This window comes from Lissotriton helveticus, chromosome 5_1 (genome assembly GCF_964261635.1).
Source record: "Lissotriton helveticus chromosome 5_1, aLisHel1.1, whole genome shotgun sequence".
Classification (NCBI taxonomy): domain Eukaryota; kingdom Metazoa; phylum Chordata; class Amphibia; order Caudata; family Salamandridae; genus Lissotriton; species Lissotriton helveticus.
In genome coordinates this window covers 1657646285-1657668532 of record NC_136065.1, presented here as the reverse complement: position 1 = coordinate 1657668532, position 22248 = coordinate 1657646285, and the positions used below count along the sequence as shown (strand labels likewise).

The 22248-nt window shown below is 44.8% G+C and overlaps 1 protein-coding gene across 1 annotated transcript in view; it reads left to right on the top strand.

The window, feature by feature from the left end:
- The first annotated feature begins 487 nt into the window (after positions 1 to 487).
- The window catches only part of LOC144755691 (chymotrypsinogen B-like), a 46538-nt gene continuing 24777 nt past the window's right edge, over positions 488 to 22248 (top strand). Inside the window, exons 1-3 of the mRNA XM_078644869.1 lie at positions 488 to 597; positions 3924 to 4027; positions 6562 to 6641. Coding sequence (XP_078500995.1) covers positions 546 to 597; positions 3924 to 4027; positions 6562 to 6641 — 236 coding nt within the window. The 5' untranslated portion in view covers positions 488 to 545. The remainder of the gene's footprint in view (positions 598 to 3923; positions 4028 to 6561; positions 6642 to 22248) is intronic.

Below are 22248 nucleotides of genomic sequence, written 5' to 3'. Positions count from 1 at the left end.
TGGCCGCGAGACGCCAGCCCTCAATGGACGAGCCTCTCTTTCCACAGCGTCTCCATTCATACGCAGCTTGGAATAAGAGAGACTGTGATTGGCTAATAGAGTCCAGAAGCAACGTATCCCTTGCTCAAACCATGGAAGAAGACCTGTGGGTTTGTCCTTACAGGTTTTTCACATTTGATAGAGTTCCTACCATGTATGCCCCAGACATGCCTCTCTAATAACCATTCGGATTAACCATCATCAGTTCCTGTTACAGAAAAAATAAAAAGTTGGTGCAGTACCAATGCCAAATCAGCAATCAATAGATTAAAAAAATGGCCACTGTTCTTCTCAATCCCACCTGCTGCTCGTACACGCTCCTTAATCCCAGTTGGACCACTCACGTTGTTTACCTTTCCATGGGAGAAGGGACAATGTGTGTAATATGAGGTCAACAAGATAAAACATCTATTAATCACATCACCTCGCTGGACCTCAGCGCCCTTATATAGAGGCAGTTCATCCCATTGGGTCCTCACATTCCTGAGTGAAGCTCACACTGCACCATGACTCTCCTGGCTCTGCTCTGCTCCCTGGCCCTGGCCGGCACCGCCCTTGGTAAGTGACGACAGTAAGACATCATCTAGGCTAAGAAGAGCCTCTGGGGCTCTTACAGGAAGAGCAAAGAATAAAAGACATGGGATGTTTTCAGGGGCGGCTCCACTGCTAAGGTGAAGGAGCATTGCCCCATTCCTCTTTGAGCAGGTAAAATAAAATGATAATAACAGAGTTATTATCATTTTGTTTTTCACAAGTTTGGGGCTGTGTTAGGGCGGGTGGGGCTGCAGGCACAGGGAGAGGAGTGGTTTGCACACTCCAAGTGAACATGACTGCTTGCTTGGGCTGTCGGGACCAGCCAAACATTCCTGCGCACTCTGCATGTTACAGGCTGCATTACACAGCCTGTTGGGGAACATGCCCAGGCTCCCAGTCCCCATCTGAGTGCTGATCCTCGGCGCTCAGATTAATCACAATGCTACATTGCAGGGCTGTGATTAGCTATCTTGAGCCTGGGTGCTTCCTGGTTCCTGGACTCCGGAGAAGCAAGGAGAGACAGCTGGTGGAAGAGGTAAGTGGTATTTTCTTTTTATTATGCCCCCATCAGCTAACCCCCCTTTCTGCTGCCCCTCCACCCTCGTTCCCTGCCAGCCACTACTGGGTTTTCTATGGCAAGATCGAGGCACAATGTCGAAGCCTACAAGGAAGGGGAGCCCTTGTCAGTCTTATTTTCTGCAACAGCCCATCTTATAACTGGTTAGTTTGTCTACAGGGTGCTGCATGGTCAGCATCTGCAGTGGAACAAAAAATCCACTGATAAATATAAATTATATAGGCCACATTTATCAAGAATGTTTGCATTCACAAATGGGCCAATTCTCAGAATCGACCAGTGTGTGAACGCAAAAAATGCTTTTGACATGTACCAAACCCTATTTTGCGATTCAGTAACCCGTTACCGAATCGCAAAAAGGGTTTGCGATTTGGTATGTGGAAAGGGCATGTTTAGGGAGTCCTTTAGGAATGGTGGCGAAAACGTTTCTTAAGAGGAGGAATTATCAGGCATGGTTCTTAATACCCAGTCCACTCTTATCGCTTTATAAAAGTGTCAAGGATCACATCAGGGAATGCCTTACAATATGGACGGGACACAAGAGCTGCTGCTGCTGGAGTCCTAACGAGGCACATCTGTCCAAAGCACAACAGTGTGACCCTCTGCCTAGAAATGTATATTACCTACTAACATCACGTTTATGGCTGATGAGCATCAGATGCAGAGTCTACAAGTACAGATGTAAAGCCTGAGCCTCGACCCGGTGACCCAGAGATGAGGCAGCATAGAATGAAGAAGGTGCATGCGAATATGAATAACATTATTTCTGCTGCTTGAAAAGGGGCTGTGGGAATGATAAAGTAGGATATTTAGCACTGGCCACCACTTATTGATCAGAGAGATTGTTTATTTTGCCGCAGTAGATGAGATTTGGACCCAAACATTCTCTGAGCTCGGTCTTTGTTGCAAACAGGTATTTAACGACAAATAGTTTCTGCTGTAGGTTTTTTGTTTTTAAAGAAAGTCGGATCTTTAATATCAAGATTTTTCCATTTTGTTGATGCTGCTTACTGTTAGCTAATACCTTTTTAAGGGAGGACGAGTCATTTTGAATAATTTCTCAGCCAACGGGAGAAGATACAACTCTGTCCAATAAAGATTTTACCTGTGAATGCTGCAGGGATTGAAAAGTTCAGGCGAAGTAGAGGTAGGGGTTTCACCCTGTGTCTGTCACACTAGGGAGGGTGAAGGCATTCTTACCTTAGGGGCGTTGGCGGCATGAGCCACGTGCTCATGGCTTACTGTCTAATGAAGGCTATTGCGCATGTGTGTGTGTGTGTGGGGGGGGGGGTATTGTCTGGACAAGCAATCAGGCCTCTCTTCACAGCTGCCACGAAAAGGGAAAAAGGGAAAGAAATAAAACAGAAAGAGAGTGCAGCATCCCTAATCGTAATAAAAACCACTGGCAAATAAACGCAAATTGGAAAGCAACTGGTTGGCTAAAATAAACGATAAGAAAACAAGTTAAAAAAAGCCTCCGAGTACAATTCATTAAAAAATAAGAAGCTAACACTAATAAGTGTCAGTGTGGCTGGGCTGCCCAACCATACAAGGAACACAAACGTAGGGCAAAAAAACACATTAAATGTTGACTCGCAGCCCATGAATTTGTAAGTTATACCTGCTTGTGCAGCATAGCTCATTTGCTGGTTGAGAGTGTGCTTGGAGGGATCCGGGGGTATTAGTCTTTGGGTCTTAATCCTGACTCGACTAGCACTTACAGTCAAGCCAACTCATCGCAATGGCAGAATGTGCTCTGAGTCTCTGATGCTGCTCTGACCATCTACCACTGAGACTGATACTGCCCTTTGACCCCGCCTGCTTCCATAGCCTACAGCATGCCATGATACCGATGGCCCCTAAGGCTAGCCAGAAGACGCCCATCTCAATGACTTCTTACAGTCTAGGACGTAGTGCTTGGCTGTTCAGGTTTCATCAAGGCTGGTCAAGGGGAGTTTCTAAGTCTCAAATATGGCATGGTTTGGGATTATGAAATTGTGCTGGTAGGGCTGAAGACAACATCCCATCATAGCGCTTCATGGACCAGATTAGGATGATGGCATTTATCAGGAAAAGTTGGACTGAGGTTGGCGTTCAATTTCTCATTAAACACTCTAAGCAACTTAGCAGAGACACCAGGGGCAAAGGTGCCATCTTGGAAATGTTCAGGGGAGAAGGAGGGCGGCTGTGGAGCAGGCAGCAGAGCTGTCTCAGCATTACTTTATGACTCCTGACCTCTTAAGAGTATAAGATCCTTCTCGCCATCGTCCATAATGTACATATATGAAATGCTGCTCATATAGTAGCCTAATGAATCTTCTCTCCAGGGAATATGAACAACACACGAATATGAAAAACACACTCAATTTTGTAGGTATACTGAACACAACTCCAGAGGCAGCATTTTCCATCAAACAAGCACTCCTAAGACTATATGGTACATTATGAGGATGAGGGCTTGGCAGCACTGTTAAAAGATAACCTTAGACAGGGAGGGCAGTGAATACATAGAAAGTCCTCTAGAAGAATTGTCAGTGACAGAAACAGTAAATTGAGGTACATTGCCCTTTTGCAGACACATTGAAAGCACGTGTTTGAACTACTGAACATACATGCTCATCTGTGTGATTAGTTTGCGTTTCTGTTTCATGACTCTAAACTTAACAAACAGAATGACATAGGAAAGAAATGTGTGTGACATTTACTGTTGCTTTCGGAGTCCATGTTTCCTGGGTGTGCTTCACTGGACTAACAGAGCTCTCTTGCATTCTAGGCTGCGGTGATCCAGACATCTACCCTGTTCTGAGCGGCTTCGCAAGGGTGGCGAGTGGTGAAGAAGCTGTCCCCGGGTCATGGCCGTGGCAGGTCTCCATACAGGTAACACTTTGTCACTCACTCACACGCCCTCGTTTCCCATTGGTGGACAGTGCAGGCTGAACCACAGAGACTTGACAGCTTCGTATATCACTACTGACAACAAATAATCATGAGAGATCCGCACCAGAATCCGATGAAGCCCAAGTGTGCTAGTCAGTGCTCAGCCAATGATGACAATTCTACCATGTGTCTGAAATCAGTGATTTAAAGAGTAGCGGAAAGCGTCATCTGTGGCTCGCGTCCAAAGCTTTCTGGTGTGGGACACCTGCGTCTTTTCCTTGCCATCCTGTTATCAGGTGGATTTGACGTGAGGCAGGGGATGCAGCACGCTAAACTGACCCAAATCGTTTACTCTTTAACACAGACACCTGTGTGCACATCTGTGGCTCCTTTTGAATCTGAATACCTCTGTTACCAGATCGCCTCAGAGACCGTGTACGTTCCCACTCACCCTGCGGTATAGACCTGCTGGGTTGGAATTATCACCAGCATCTCAATTATGCCGCCTTTCTTTCAGTATTTCAGTATCACAGCCCTGAAGAAGTCATGGGAGTATCCTACTAAATGGAACACATGTAGGTTGGTTGTTATGTGCTGATTGCTTCTCAACGCGAATGAAATTTTGAAATTGAATGTTCTCATGAACTTACGTTACAGTTATCTTTTTTAGAAAATATACCATTATATGAGTACCCAGGATTTGGTAGTAATAATGAATCAGTGGTTAGACATTGTCTAACTTCCAACCACTCTTTTTAATGTATATCAATGCAGTGGCCCAGCTTATGAGTCAGGGAATTTCACTCTCCTGGGATAGACCAACAGAAACCTGCCCGTACGCCTCGGACCCACATAATCTACCACCTCTTTCAGAAAGTTTCCACCTGCTCGGAACGGGTGGAAAATAACAGTGGTTGTCTTCCAGGAATAGTGAAAAATGCCTGGTGCTGGACTCCATAAAAAGACTCCAAGGGCCATATGTATGAACACATTTTCCCATAGACACAGAATGGGTAAAACCCTTTGATACATCTGGCTCCAAATTGCTTGATTTTAATGTCGGAATAGTGGTCGCAACCAGAGATATTGGTTCCACCTGCCCCACAACAAATTGCGGCCATCACATAATCAGGGCCAGTGTGTTTTCAAGTGAAATTTTAGTTCATGCTTAGTAATGTCTTCATTCCACTCGATAGAAGTTAGGGTCAGATTTAGGATTTGGCATGGTCCTGACTCTCCTCATATCAAAGTGCACAATAGGTAAAGGCCAGAAGCCCCGTTGATGCTCCCCAACCATTTTACAGCTCCTGAAACTCCTTATTGGGGCCTCAAGGAGCTGGGGACCACTGCCTCTGCCTTTATATTTGTTGGTACCTTATATCAGCATCCATCAGATTGCAACTAGAGCGCAGGTATTATCCGGCTAGTTCAGATAATATGGTATCACCCGTGTTGCCTCCAGTATGGAAATGACAACAGTAAGTGGGTATTGTTTTCCAAATCTAGTGTGCCTAGCTTATAAATATCTACAGGTTGGAAAATGAAATAGAGGAAGACTGCTTTATTCACACAAGACACTCTTCCTGGATTGAAAAGTTTCACTTCAAAATTGAAAGAGCAGGATTTGCATTACTACCTTTCTCAGCATCTGTAGAAATGGAAAATTAGGGATTACACTTCAATGTAGCATTTTGATGCCAAATCCCACCAGCCAGCTGTTTACAGCATTCTGCTCCAAGGGTTAGTGTGACAGCCTGCCACCATTGGGCGGCTGATGACAGCCCCATGGCTGGTGACCTACCTCAGGGTCTAGTTTTTGATAGACTAACCTAATGTACGCAGTGTATGTCTTTTATTTCAACAGTGCAGTTACACTTGAGAGGGCGTAGGAAAAAAAACACATCAGGAGTCTTCGGTTGCTAGGCGACCAATGCCCACATAAAATGATAGACTGCACTTTATTGGTAGAAAGCACTGGGACCACCTGGAATCTGGCCCTGTGCCTTCTTGAATCATTGGATAGTCCTGCTTGAACCCCCAGCATTTCCTCTGTCTGGTGATATACATAGATCATGGCACTGTCCGTCCTAGCCCACATTCCCAGGCCTTGGGGGCAGACTGCCATTGCAGCTTATTTTGCATGTACCTCTTCAGGTTGTGTAGTGAGCCAGAAACCCTAGAATTTCTTTAGGCCTGTGGTGAGAAACATGTCTCCTCCTGGCACAGCCCAGCTATGCCGGAAATCAGGGAGTCATGTTTGTGCATGTTGGCCCCGCCTGCCTCCATACTCACACTTCTGAACCACACAGCCAGGAGAAGAGGAGGGAGCTTGGCAGGGGGGCACCTCCTTTCCCCGCTAATTTCTGAGTCAAGTCACATCTGCCATGCAGAAGAGTGAGCTTCGTGTCACTAGAAGGCCGAGAGTCCCATCCAGGATCTCCTGTGCATGCCAGTCCAGCTGGAATTGTCTAATACTCTATGGTGGTCTCCATATTGGCTGAATGATCCTACATTCATACTGTTTCTTCTTGCAGGAGTTGGATGGATGGCACATCTGCGGTGGGTCCCTCATCAGTGCGAGGTGGGTCCTCACCTCCATCACCTGTTCAGTGACGTAAGTAGCCAACATTTTAATATTTAAACATTTCAAAGTGGAGGGAATCTTGTTCCTGTGCTTGGTGCCCTAGTCCACATTCCTTCTATCCTTTGCAACAGACATTACCTTCTGTGGGTTTCCTTCTACATTTCTACCTTTATTCTATTGCACGAGATTAAAGAATCCCAGGAGTATTCCAGGAGTATTCCACCACCGAGTCTGCGCCAGTCCTAGATTCATGCAACTATTACTATGCCCCCAAATTTCAGGAGAAGATATAATGATCTTTGTGTCCTTGGGGGTGCCTTGCACAAGCACTACTCCACTAACTACAAGGGCTGACAATGTTAAACAGGAAGGAGGTAAGGATGTTCGCAGTGTGTCAGCTGGAACACGGGCGGGAGCAGACCTGCTCACCTCAGGGGCGCCGCTTCGAGCAGCTGGGCAGCCATGTAGCGAATGAAAGCCCCTTGTGGTTATTACAATGAATGCAAGTACCCATATGTCTCAGAAAGTTCTCACGTGCACATATTCTTTTAACAAGAAACTTTTTTTATACTCCAGAAGAAAATGATATCTCTCTGTACAGAAATCCCTTTACCTAGATCCTTTAGATATTAGGGTGTTCCCCTACCTGCCAAGCCCTCTCTAGAAAGGCACTTACTGCTGCCTTTAAAAGGGTCGATATAAGGGTGTTTTCAAGGTAGCAAGCTCTCCAGTTCTCGCCTACATACAAGTTTGGGGAAATGTACTACATTCTACAAGGCCAGCCCCTGTAACGCCCCCTTTCCATCTTCATAGATCCATCCCACGTGCATACTGCACTTCAACACTTCCGGATAATCATCAGTCTTTGACACTGGAAGTGCAATTCAAATCACAATCTGCTTTTTTGTGTACCTAAACTGTATTCCCTCATTTAGAAAAGAGGTTATGTGGATCTCAGCTGGAGACTCACCACAAGCAGGGGAGTCTGGGTAGGCTCAAGCAATCAGGGGAGCCCAAAAGAATTCAAAAGTGTCCCCTAAGAGGACACACAGGCTGGAGGCACTGGAGTCACATAGGACCACATGCAGCTCACCAAAGATGCAGGCTCACGGCGCAACTAATATGGTGAGCACAAAGGTCTTGGTCACTGTAGAGGCTTGAGATTGGGGCTACCAGGAGCCTGCAAATCTTGGTGAACGGAAGCCAATAAGCCTTTGTAACTGCAAGTCAACACGTGCACAGGGGTTCGGTTCCTGCAGCTCCAACAAGTGATACTGGCCTCAAACTTGGTGAGAGGACATAGCAGGTCTCGAGAGATGTGAAGAACCACCACCTGTGTTGCTGAGCCTTCAACAGTCTGTAGGAGCCCAGGATCAGCAGACTGGTCAGCTTAGTAGCTGTGCATGCAGATGCAGGGAAGTGACTCCTTCACCTCAAAGGAGCGTCCTTCAGTTGTCTTGGATGTCCACAGGTCTTGGACGGGTTCCTGTGTGGAGTACAGGCATGGACATTTCAGCAGACGAACAGAGCAGCCTTGATGCCAAAAGCGGAGTCCAGCAAAGTCCAGAGTGTCCAGACGGTCGAAGTTGAAGTGGTGTCTGAATTGTATCCTGTCTCACACCCACAGGTTAGCCCTTAAGTACCCTAAGGAAAGGGTTGGGACGATACAGAGGTCCCTCCCTAAGGAGGGCTGGACAAGGGGGAGGATAATCCGCTTTCCTTTGTCCCACTTCACACCAGAGCAGGAGCCAACGGCTCCCTGAACTGGTTTGAACTGGACTATGCATGGAGGGCACCAAAAGTGCTTCAAACTTTTAAAAGTTTGGGAAAGTAATGAGGAAAACATTCTGGACTTAGCAAATCGATTAGCAGCTTCTTCAGTACCTCTCAAGCTTGGCCAACATCTGGTTCCTGGTTAAGGGAGACATGGTCTCAGCTATTACGTATGTATGTATGTGGTATTTCCATATTGCAAATCTAGCCAAGAGACAGCTGAGCGCTGTAGGTCAAAATCAACCGTAAAGTCAATGAGTGATAGAAGAGATTGCTGGTTTGTGGATGTGATTTATGTCTCTTTAAATGCCACTTACATATGTGATGTGTGGGAATACAAGGATGTGAAAGAAATGCAGGGGGTGGAAGACAAATTATTACGCAGGCTCCACGCTGGAACCATGTATCTTGTGGTGGAGAATGCCGTTTCCCACTGTAACCTAGAGGCCAACACATACAGAAAATATTTGATGTATCTGGCACGTGCTGGCCTTGCTAGTTGGAGGCAGGTCATGAAGCACTTTCTGGAGGTGTATCGGGTGGTCCTCTCAACATGAGCTGTAGGGAGTAGTGTTATCCAGGTATTGTTTAAACTGTTAGGTCCCTGGTTGACAAGCCTCTGAGTGGTGTCGGTGAAAGTTTTCAAACCATAGTATATCACTTTGAACAGGAAGTGACCTTCATAAGCTGAAATTCATAGTAATTGAGCAATTCAGCCAGAGGCATTGGCTATACATTTACTTTTGTGTTAGAGTTAAGATCATAGTACTAGTCCATGCAGAATTTCAGTTGTAGGCCCCCACTTTGAAGGGAGACCTTTGGTACCACAAACACCAGCCTTGGCCAAGGACATTAGAAGGGGTGAATCATTTCAGGCCTGACATCTTGGAGACTGCCAGCCTGATGCTAGCTCAGGCCTTAATTGAAAGCCTGTAGATGTTTGTTTACTAGGTATATTATCACCAGTGTCACAAGTCAGTGAGTCAAGATTGGAGTGGAAACAAATCAAAATACAAGCCAAGCACTCACCAGCACCCACCTTTTTCTGCTAGAATAGGTAAAAGATGCACTCCTTCCTCTCAGTCACTCTTGCACCTGTGCACTCACTCACACCTTCAACATGGCCAGCTCAGCACTGTTGTAGGGAAGGGGAAGGGAGTTGGAGAACCCTATGAGCATGCCCTATGGGGTCCAGGTCTAGTAAGTCGTTTCAGCTCACTGATCTCGTCAAAAACTGTTTTAAACCCAGTCTACTGGTTCGACAGCTAATCAGATAAGTTGTCCTTCTGATGTTACTAATGACAATTCATGGCTGTTCTTCATAATTTTACTGGACTTTTTGTATTGGAGCATGCCATGGGTGGGGGTGTCGAGAATGCTCTCCTAAACTTCTCCAACAAGACATAGGGTACTTCTGACAGCGTTTCTGAGCATATGATTACGGAGGTGAAAGCACATCTGTTTATGTGGCTCCTTGCTGTGTCTAAAACAGGGCACAGAGTAAACTATCCCACTCGGTGCTTGAAATGGAAAAATAGAATTGCAGGTACTCTGAACCAGAGTACCTGGTTGTTTCTTAGAAGTGCCGGTACTCTCCAATTAAAACTATTACGTTTCTCTTGAGAAGTGCAAGTCCTCTCCTCAAAATGAAAAAGAGCCGGTACTCAGTACCTGCCCATTTAGAGCTCCGATTCCACTCCCTTCTGATTGGCTATTCCGGTAACCTAATAGCATCTTTTGGTATTTTGCAGAATCTCGGAAAAGGCCCAGGGATTTTTTGAGAAACAGGGTAGAGGACAAGTGTGTGACCCTACATTGTCTCTCATATTCCTTATATAGGTTGACAAGCATTTGAGCTCCTCCATTAGAGAAACACCATCAATAAAAATTAAAATGAGGCATTCTTGTCCATAATATGGTGTCTGAGTGGCACAGAGGAAAACGACTGGCAGCTGAAAACATCAGCGTTTCGTACTTTGTTTGGTAAATGCTACTGGACAGATAGAAAAAGTGCCATTGCTTCTTCGTTATGGCTTGAACAGGGACTAATCAGGCTCTTCCTGTCACTCGGACGGCCATTTGCAGATGAAAGAAGGTGATGTACATGTGACAGACTGGTGTGGAATTTACCAGCAAATATGATGTAAAGAATCTGACAAATATATATATATATATATATATATATATATATATATATATATATATATATATATATATATATATATATATATATATATATATATATATATATAATATGTGGGTTTGAGTGTCACGTCGTTGAAAGTAGACGCACAAGTGAGTTATTTCATTAGGGAGTTTATTCAACCTTGCAAACGTCTGTACTCATTCCTCCCCAGACGTAACTGCTAATAAAATTCCCGCAAAAGGAAAATTGAAACAAATAAATTGAGGAATCATAAAATAGTTCAACTGTCTCCCCCTTTTTTAGGTTGAGCATTCAAGACCTCTTGTATATACTTTAGTATATACTTATAACATACTCATATGTGGGAAACATCCTTTACAACGCAACTTTTACCACGCAGTGCCTTTACGACGCAACTTTTACAATGCAAACCATTACAACGCATTGCGCTGGGGGGTGCTCTAGGATAGGGAATAAGTTTAATTTACTATCCAACACCTTCCCTGGTGTCCATGGGGACTGTAGTTGGAATAGTAAATTAAACTATTCACTATCCAGCACCCCAAAGCGCTATGCATTGTAAAGGTTTGCGTTGTAAAGGCATGCGTGGTAAAAGCATGCGTTGTAATGTCATACATCCCTCATATGTGTATGTACTATGTGGGAATGTATGACGTTACAATGCATAGATTTAACAGCGCCTGCCTTTATAATGCAGTTTTTACACTGCAACATCTCTTACAATGCACACATTTACATTGCATACCATTACAACACATTTTTTAAATAACGCATTCCATTACATCGCATTATACCGTCACAACGCATCCCATTACAATGCATACCATTACATTGCATTTAAGGTAAGTGTTGGATAGTGTAGGGGTAAAAATTACTATTGCATCTCCAGGGGCTGCAACAGTAGGGTAAGTGCTGGATAGTGTAGGGATAAAAATTACTATTCTAACTCCAGGGGGTGCAACAGTAGGGTAAGTGTTGGAAAGTGTAGGGGTAAAAATTACTATTCTAACTCCAGGGGGTGCAACAGTAGAGTAAGTGTTGGATAGTGGAGGGGTACTATGCGTTGTAATGGTATGTGTTGTAATGACATGCGATGTAATGCCTGCGTTGTAGTGACATGCGTTGTAGTGTCATGCGTTGTAGTGACATGCAATGTAATGGCTGCGTGGTATTGACATGCGTTGTAAAGGATGTTGCGATGTAATGACTGCGTTGTAAATGTAGTTCGATGTGATGACTGTGTTGTAAAGGTTGTTTCCCATTATGTGGGCTCTGGAGATCAGCCCTAGGACTTGTCCAGCAATGAAAATGACCAGCAGAAGTCAGTAAAATACCAGAATTGCTTTAGCATTCTCTAGATTCCAGTCCATAGAAATTGTCTTCCACAAGCACCCGTAGACAATAATATTTTTTTCAAATCTGGTATTTTCAGTGATATGACCACCAAAGGCCTTGATTTTGTATTAAAAACAGAGCTTTGGACCATACTATTTCCAGCTGGAAGGCAATATTTCTCTCCACGTGTTCCCATACCTGCCTGGCGTGTCACGCAGTTTCATGCTTACTTTCGCTCCATGTTAAAGAATAGTAGATGTTTCAGCACCCAGGCTAATATGTTGCATAGCTAAATACATATAAGGTCCCAAAAGCGAGACCAATTGCATTGCACATGGATGTTTTTTTATTGTTGATCTAACTCTATTTTGAGCCAAAATACATAATAATTTAATTTACAAGGTGATTGATCCTTCTGACTAGACAGCTCCTTGTAGGTTGTTCATTACATTTATTATTACCTTTTATCACCCGCTCAGTGGTAGTTCTTGCACCATGGGCTTCTAGTGTAACCTTGCTTCCTTTTCCTGTTGCACCAGACGCTGATGCTGGAATAGATTCCCTAGATATCTCATTTTCCTCTTACTGGCAATCCCATGAACCATCACTGATTCCATCCAATATTTCATTTCCTTTAATGGGTTCTCTGCACCGAGCAATGCAACTCATATGCCACATCTTCCCATCACTCAATCTCACATAACTTTTCAAACATTTCACCACTCTTAATGGATTTGAATGCATGCCCTGCCCTTTGTTTACTTTGTCGGCAGAGGGAACTAAGGGGCAGATTTACAAGCCCCTTGCAACATTTTTACGCCGCTGTTTCGTCTCTTTTGTGACGCAGTGGTGGCGTAAACAATGCACCACTAGGCAACATCTTTACAACGTGACAGTTCTAATGAGATGCGTCACGTTGTAAAGCCCGGCGGTACATTATACCTGCGTCAGGTATAATGTATGTAGGGTGGGCGTTCCATCGAAAGGAAGCCCAGTGAAAGTGACACAGTGAAATCTACAAGATTTCACGGAGTCACTTTTACGCCCCACTGTGTCAAATCCTTACGCCTGCTTGAAGCAGGCGTAAGGAGTGAAGCAGCATATTAGATATAGGGCACCCCTGAGCAGTGCTGGAGTTGCGTCGTGTTTGTGACACAACTCCAGCACTGCGTCACCCTTTCGCTGACAGTTGCGTCACGCATCTGTCTATCCTTGCACCACTTTGCGCCGCATTGTAAATGCGGGGCATCAATGGTGGCGCAAGGGGTTTATTGAGTCATGCAAAATATCTGGCGCACCCCTGCTGGTATGCAGGGATGCAGCGGTTATTGTAAATCTGCCCCTAAACTCTAATAGCTGCCCTAAGAGCAGAAATCAGCTGAGCCCCATGGCCCCAGAGAGAACTTTGATGGATTCACACAAAAGATAAAGGGGCAGATTTATGAAGGCCTTGCGCCGCCGGTGCGTCACTTTTTCCCATGTTAAAAATGACGCACCGGCGGCGCAAGGACTTCATAAATCTGCCCCCAACTGTTGCTACTCTGCTGCTTTGTAGGCCTGGACGCCTACCGTGGGGTTCCTTCTAGAAGTCTAAAAGGTTCCTGTAAAGGACAGGACAAAGGGATGACTGACACTGCCGCGTTTCCAGTTTGGAAGCTCTGGAATTTCAATGTTTCTTCTGCCATGTTTCACCGGTGCGTGATGCTCTGCAAATCCTCTGTGCTGCCGTGCATCCAGATGCATATTGTTGTACATGACCTAAGTTTGGGCGACTTCGCCCTGGTGCTCTTGAGGTTCTGATATGACAGACGTCTGGACCTGCTGTCACGGTAACCAGAGCTCTCTATGAAGCCACTGAGTTCCAGAGTGCTAAGTGGCAGTTCATAGAGGGAGTTCCTGTCATCCTGTTATCCCGTTGCCCTGTTAGTAGAATAGCCAACTTCAAATAAAAGACATTGGCTAGACTCCAGGATTTACTTCAACGTGGCGACAAGCCTTTGTTCTAGATCACCAGCTGCGTGGGAGCTGAACCCATCATTTAAGACTTATTTGCTTGCATGGCTCTGAGATGTATGTTTCCACTCACTTCATAGTCATTCTACTACGTTGTTTGGCCTCATTAGTTTTCCGAATTGCTTTTATAGCCCTCAGGGTTTAAATTAACTCATTATCACCGGGGTCTAGAACATGATCTGCGCCAGATTGACTTTCATCCCAAGCAAGAGCCTGGCTCCCAGCGTGCATCTTTAGCATTATTTAACCCGTGATCCTCATAATATCCAGGTCATTAGAGGCAGCAGCACAAGACCTCTTACTTGCATCGTTGAATAGCACAGTGCTGACCTCATTTCATCTGTTTGCCTTCAATGCATGACTCTCTTAAAAGTGCCTAGCGTTATCTCAGGAGCTCAGCAACAGGCACACAATCACATAAGCAGGGTTGTTTTTTTCTGGTTTTTAGTGAGCGAGCGCCATATAGTGGAAATGTTTGGTATTATCACATCGGCTTCTCCAATAAAGCTTATGAAGCATTAAAAACATCCCTACATGGAAAAGTGCAGTGATTTGCTCACTTCGTTCTGGTAACCACAAAGGGCCATATTTACAAGCCCCTATTGCCACAGGAACATCACATTAAAGATATTCCTGTGGCGATCCGAGCCTCGTCATTACAAGGCAGCGTTAAGCCCGCTGCCTTGTAATAAGGTACCCTTTCACGCTATACTTCTGTTGCAACTCCCATTGATTTTGACACTGTCCCGTATTTGCAAGGGTGGCTTAAATATGCTGCAGCGCCAAAATTAAGATCAAAACAAACCTGGTTTCAGGGCTGGCTTTAGCGCCGGTGGTGCCCTGTGCGACAATGTCTGTTGGTGCCCCCACAATGACCACCTCTGCCACGGATTCCTTCACCACCACCCTTTAACAGTGGCCCTCAAGTCTCCAGAACCACTGTCTCTCAGATTCATTTAGTTTTATAGCACCACTCATACCAGTGTAAGGTGACAGCTATTAGATGAATGGATTCATTTTTTGTGAACTATCAAATAATGGCCTATAAGAAAATATTTTCGGTTCCCCAGCATGCAAGGAGGGCCAGGCTGAGACTCGAGCTGGGCCTGGCAAGTGCAGATCTTCACTGTCTAGGCGACTTAATAAAATTCTACATCTGCACTCTGCGTGCACCAGCTCAATATATGAAAGAACAATTGCAATCAGTGTTTACCGACAAACTCTCTCCTTGGTACAAACAGCTGCACTTGGCCATTACTACACTGAAGATTGAAACCATAAACCTTTCTAACCCAATTATTCCCCTGTCAACGTGGAAGAAAACAATAAAAAGCCAAATTACTCTAGTGTCATACGAGAGAGACACCGCTCGGCTTTCCAAAAAGCGTCTCCTTACATCTCTGGATGCCTCGTATATCAAGGGGAAACCTCAACCATACTTTAATCACTCTCTCCAATCACAGACTCACAATAAAATTAATTATATGAGGCTGCTAGCCCTTCCAATTCATGATTTTAACCCGCTGTGGGATCGTAGGAATGGTCAGCAAACATGTAGGCTCTGCAATTATCCACATGAGTCTTTGTTACACCTGCTATGCTGTTACCCTCATCTTGTTAACAATCGTTGACGTTTACTGGTCCCAGTCTATTGGGAAAAGTTACTGAGACATTGCAGGGAAGCATCGGATTTGTGTTTCAGTAATGATTCAGCCCAAGTTATAGCAAGGGCTGGGAAGTTTGTTAATATTATTTTAACTGCAATGCACAATGCCCAGCATTAAGAAACAGACACGTTCTTTTTCTATTGTACAAAAGAACTTTGATGAAAGTTAATTATCAGTAACAAGCATTGGGACAGTTTTGTTATTACCTTCCAAACTATACACTTTCCTATGGACTAAACAGCTAATTGCGATATATTACCATCAACCGGATAAGCTGTTTTTGTATTGCTAGATTTTATAATGTGTATACAATTTGTAATCCCTAAATTTTATTAAGTATTAATATGATGTTTGTATGTTACAGTTTTCATTAATTGCATAATAAAAGACAGCTATTAGCCTATCAAACAGAAAAAGGGGCACATGAGAATAGACCTGCTATTTTTAGCCAGTTTAGTACACCCACGGAAGAAGAGTTTCTCAAGCTTGCCATGAGTACTAAATCTGGGTCCCCTATGGACCCTCTCCCCCACAATGTCTGGAAGGAGAATTCCAGGGAGCTATTACCACAGCTCCATCAGTTCTGTAGTCAATATTTGAACAGCGGAATAGTTCCTTCTTCCTGGAAACAGGCGATGGTGACACCTTTATTGAAAAAATCCACCTTTGACCCTCAGTGCCCCAATAATTATCGACCTATTTCCCTTCTCCCATACCCGGTAAAAATTCTTGAACGCCTGGTCAGTAAAAGCCTTTCCCAATTTCTGGAAACCAACCGAGGACTGGGAGACGTGCAATTTGGTTTTTGGCCTGGCCATGGGATGAAGACAGCTCTAGCAGTTGTCTTAGATGAACTTAGAATTTCGGGAAGACAATGGCCAGTTGACCGTCTTGATCCTCTTAGATATGTTTGCCGCATTTAACATGTTCAATCATAGAATACTACTGAGACGGCTTGCTGACCTTGGGCTGGAGGGTCTGGCCTTTAACTGGTTTCAGTCTCACCTGGAAAACAGGCAACAAGCTGTGGCCCTCCCCCCTTTTCGTTCTGAATTCAGAACGGTCCAACATGGGGTTCCTCAAGGCTTGTCTATCAGCCTGATCCTTTTTAATATCTATTTGGGACCTCTGATTACCATTATTACATCATACAACATCAAGCTGGTGAATTATGCTGACGACACACAGCTTATCCTGTCTCTAGAAGGCAGAGAGTCCACATCACTAAGTAGCTTCCATGAACGCATGCAGAAGACTGCTAGACAGTTATCGGACAACTCTCTGCAGTTTAATGGCGAGAAAACAGAAATTTTACACTGCACTGTGAAGAAAATCCCTCGTCGACTTCCAGACAATTTCTGGCCCATTCAGGCATTTACGCCTTTCATACCAGCGGTAGCCGTGCACAACTTGGGGGTCGTTTTTGACGACAAGCTGAGCCTGGAGAAACATATGAATAAGACAGTTGGGACTTTTTTCTCAAGCATAAATGCTCTGCGGAAAATTCTTCCTATGCTCCCTTTGGCTGCTAGGGCTCAAGAAGTTATAAGCATTATTTTAAGCCGGCGGGAATACTGTAATGCCCTGCTCCTCGGTTCAGCCAACATCCTTATTCCGAAATTACAAAGAATACAGACAATGGCTGCTAAGTTGGCTTCAAAGAGGACCCGAGGCGATTCTGCATCTGCGGCTCTTAGTGATCTTCACTGGCTCCCGCTAGCTCAGAGAATCCAGTTTAAATCACTATGTATTGTTTTTAAGGCCCTTTATGGACTTAGACCCCTACCATTGGAGAAAAAGTTTGCCTGGCATGCATGCTCCATCACAAAATCTTCATTCTTCTACTGCCCACCTGGTCTGTACCGCCAGAATAAGAACCTCTAAGTTTGGGGGGAGAGCCTTCAGCTGGACGGCTGCCCATCTGTTGGACAATCTCTCGCCTGATATCAGACAAATAGGAGAATGCCTTCAGTTTAGGAAAAAACTTAAAACATATCTCTTCCCAGGAGGCAGTGCAGGCTGTACATCCGGTGGGTAAATACATGCATGTAGAGGAACTGCTGCAAGTCAGTGCCAGGATACCCATGGGGTGATAGTGCGTGTTAGAACCCGGAGTCACTAGCTAGCAACGGTATGTACCTTTGTCAAATAGGGACCCTTCGTCTGCGTCAGGGCAAGGGAGTTACAAACTGAAGATAACCACGGCTCACCCCCTTGGTAGCTTGGATTGAGCAGACAGGCTTATCTCAGAGGCAGTGTGTTAAGCATTTGTGAACACATACAGTACTATAGATAAACCACTACAAACGGACACCACACCGGGATGTATCAAAAATAAGTAAGCTTTATATATTTATCACAAGACCTTAATGACAAAAATCCACAGTACGAATATGCTTTACAGTTGCTCAAAAGTGTCACTGGCAACAGATAACCCCAACTGGAGTTATCACTTCAACACACAACATAGTTCTCGGGGTACAGGCCGCCTGCGAGGAGCGCAGCGTCGGGCCTGGAGTCACACCTGGACTCTCACGAGACTGTACCTATAGAAAAACAAGCGAAGGCTCTTCTCGGCATCAGGGAGCTGCGATGTCATGTGGCACAGGGTAGCGTTGGTTCCTTGCTCCAGGAGAAGCGATGCGGCGGGGCCCGGAATGCAGATGCAGACAGGGGGCGGCTTCGGTCCTTACCAGAGAGGAGGTGACGTTGTGGCAGTGCCGGCACCATAGGTCGTTGCTGATGTCTTTGAGTCAATGAGTGCTCGTTGACTCTTGCCGATGATCATCTCTGTCCAGGTGGAGATCTCGGAGTCGATTGAAGTACAGCGGCAGGCGTCGGTTTATGGGGCGAGTCAGAGAAGCGCTCACTGTCTCGTTGCAGAAAGTGGCATCGTTAGCTGACTGGAGTTGCAGAGTTCCTCTGTAGCAGCTGAAACTGCAGTTCCAGCTCCGCTCAAACAGAAGAGGTGAAGTCATTGGTATCCCTGCGTCTTCGAACAGGAGGCTAGCTCGCTCTAGCCCTTGGAGAATGTTTGGCAAGATGATGAAAGTTTCTTCCTTGGTCCTTTCTACCTCTCTTTGGCACGAGAGACACCACCACAGGCCAGCCCACTACAGCGCTCTGGCAGAGGGGCAGTACAACTCCTGTGGTCCCTGGGTGCTCTTCCTCGGCAGAGGGTCGTCTTGTTCATTCCCAAAGTGATCCTAAAGATCTGAGGTCGGGGCCCCAGTAATAATACACCTAAATCTTTTGTCCTCTGGCAGCAGAGGGTCCTTTGCCTGGTCAGAACCAGTTTCAGATGCATTCCGCCAATGTGTGCCCTCTTCCTTTGTTGGGGCGGGCCAGGGTCTTCAGACTCAACACAGGGAGTGAAGCAGACATTGGGGGAGATGGCCCAGCTCTATTCAGACCCAGGTACCTACTCCTCCCCACTTCTCTCAGGATGATCAGATTAGTGCCGTTGCACCCTACCTCCTGGAGTCCCCCCAGCCCTGTCACTCGCAAAACCAGACACACAATACACACGCTAGCAGAAGAAGACTGGATGGTCAGGCAAGAAAATACAGTTTTTCTAAAAGGGGTATTTTCAAACACAGAATGTTAATATCAACTTTCCTAAAAGATGCATCTTATCCTTCTGAGTTCAGGCATACTAAACTCGATTTTCTACCTGGTTCCTTGGGTCAGTTAGGATCACAGGGTGCTACAATCGAAACTGCCCAGTCTGACCTACGGGGGAAAGGTAGCCTTGCAATAGTGAAAAACACGCTCTGGTGTAATTCCCTACCAGGTCACAACCTACACTTCAGGGCATGACCTGCCTCCTACATACAATGCACCCTGCCTGTAGGCCTTCTGTAGGGGTGACTAACATGTTGCAGAGGGAAGGTTCACAGACCGGCGAGTGGTTGCACTCACCAGTCACACAGTGGGACGGGCTGCGTACGTCGCTCTGCGGTGGCAGGCCCGAGTCATACTTTACGAGCTACTCCGGTTGGAGGCACAACCGGTGCTGCAAGCTCACCAGTAGCTTTAGAATTACAAGCTCCGGGCACCCCTTGTGCACGATATGAGGGTCTGACAGTAAATCAAATACACCAATCATGGAATCACAAATTAACATTACTCAGGGAGCACTTCCATTACGCTCTGAATGGCAGTGATGCAGTGCCCAAAGCATCTAAACCAAAAAAATTCAAAAACAGAGGAGGCAATCCGTCGAAAAGAGGAATGGAGACCCACGCCAATGGTGCCAGGTCTGACAGTGCGCTTTAGAAATTCTTATTACATTATATTACTTTACATCACACACATTGCACAGAGATAATCATAAGTGTGTATATCAGTGTATTGGAAATCTTACATCAGACAGGACTACAAGGTGTATTGTAGGAGTAACATGTCATCGATACTGGTAGGCAATATAGTTTAAGAGTCCTTATTCTGGAAAAGCACAAAATCAGAATTTAAAATGTAGCGCCATTGTTAGGGGTTCTCTTTAGTGACTAGAATTGTTTTCCACACAAATGCCCTTTTGGGCAAGATTGGGATAATGAAAGACTGGGCAAAAAACATAAAGCTCAAACATATACCCTACAGTTTACACACAGCTCTTTGATGACAGTTAATAGCTCAATGTTCTATATTACGATTTTGACTTACAAATGACAAGTAACAAAAGGAGCTCTCTTACAGAAGCAGTAACCCATTGACCGATTTACATTACATGCACTTTGTTATCTGCATGGTACACATTCTTATCAGCAAGCATTTTAACCCTCTCCGCTACCTTTGAATGAGTCAAAACTTCCACTAGACAAACCTGCGGTCACTTTCCAGGAACATGATAAATCACCGGAGTTATCTTGATGTTTTAATGGATGTATGACGGTACAACGCGTGCTTTCACAAGGCGTTCCGTTACCACGCAGGTTTTACAACGCAAGTCGTTACAACGACTTGCGTTGGGGGGCGCTGGATAGTGAATAGTTTAATATACTATTCCAACTCCTGTCCCCGTGGATAGTAAGGAAGGTGTTGGATAGTAAATTAAACTATTCCCTATCCTACCGCGCCCTCCAGCGCAAGTCGTTGTAAAGGCTTGCGTTGTAAAACCTGCGTGGTAATGGTACCGCGTAGTGAAAGTTTCGTTATAAAGGATGTTTCCCGTTTTAATTGATGCCTACAAAAATTGCTGGAGGCCAGGAAAGTGCCAGCAGGTTGGTGCTTTTAAAATGATAATATTACTTGTAAAAATCACACCCCCACCTCAAGTCAGCGCCTGGTGCGGTGGCATCGATCTCACTGCCCTAGAGCCGTCCGTGCCAGATCTTAACATGGCGCAACGGGGAGAAATGCTTTATTTCTCCTTGTTTTTGCTGTTTTATATGTGCTACAATGTGCAGCACAATTAGAAACTGCAAAACACCATGCATGATTGTTTATGTGCAGGAAGGTGTTCCTTCCTGCACATAAACAATCATTTTAAAAATGACGAGTTGCAACTTCTATGTGTGCTGCACAAAGCAGCACATATAGAAGTTACAAATCACCATTTAAGATTGTTCATGTGCAAGAAGGGACACCTTCCTGCACATAAACAATCATTCCCACAATGCAGGCACCATTGCACTATGGCGCAAGGGTGCCTGCATTGGCGCTAGGCAGCTGTAATTAGTGCCCATGTAGGGGGGAACGAAGGGCTGCACACACTCTTCTCTGAAAAATACTGCAATTTAGTGCAAAGGCTGTGACAGTAATAATTTTTCCACTGATAGGGGACTAATGGAAGGAAACTTCTTTAATTGCACAGAACCATCATCCATTTCAATTGAAAAAATCTTCCCTTCACGTCACGGAGGGCAATGAGAAAAACCGAGGGCATCGAGCAAAGCATCTAATTTTTAATGTCAGTTTTTCTAGTTTATTCCAGAAAGGAAGAACAAAATGGTACAGCATCAACCAGTACAGTCAGTGTCGGCTCCTCCCCTTTTTAGCACAAGCTGGCCCACCCCCAAATGAATGGGGAGAATGGATTGACAACTTTGAGAGTTATTTGGAGGCCATTGGTGGGTTGAATTTTAGAACTTTAAGGAAAAGAGTGCTGTTAATTAGGAAAAGAAGTTAACATATTTCCAAGTTTTCAACAATAGCCACAGGCCCAGACAATGCACAGATTCCTGAGACTTATGTAGAAGCCAAGAAAAGACTAGACAGGAAGGGACATACATTTTGCACACAACTCCAGGAAGGACATGAAACATTAGACCAATTTATTAATGATTTGTCAATTAAGTGTACATTTAGGAACATGATGGACCAAATGATCAGAAATCATTAATTGATCAATGCAAAAACAAAAGATGCAAGAAGAGTTGTGATCTGCATATATATCAACTTTGAAAATAGGAATTGATATTGAAAAGATAGTGGAAGAATCCTTGTGAGGGAAATGCAACACATTGATGCAAGGAAAAGTGATGAAGTGAAGGTTGTAGAAATGACAAAAAAGTCTATGAAGATACAATACAAAAGAACTTCACTGAAAGAACAAAAAACAAACCAAGCAAATCCATCATCAAACTAGTCTATAAAGGATGCCACTGATGTGGCAGTATGTCACACAAGGCTGACTTCATATGCTATTTTGCGAGGGTTAAAGAATGTTGGAAACTTGGTG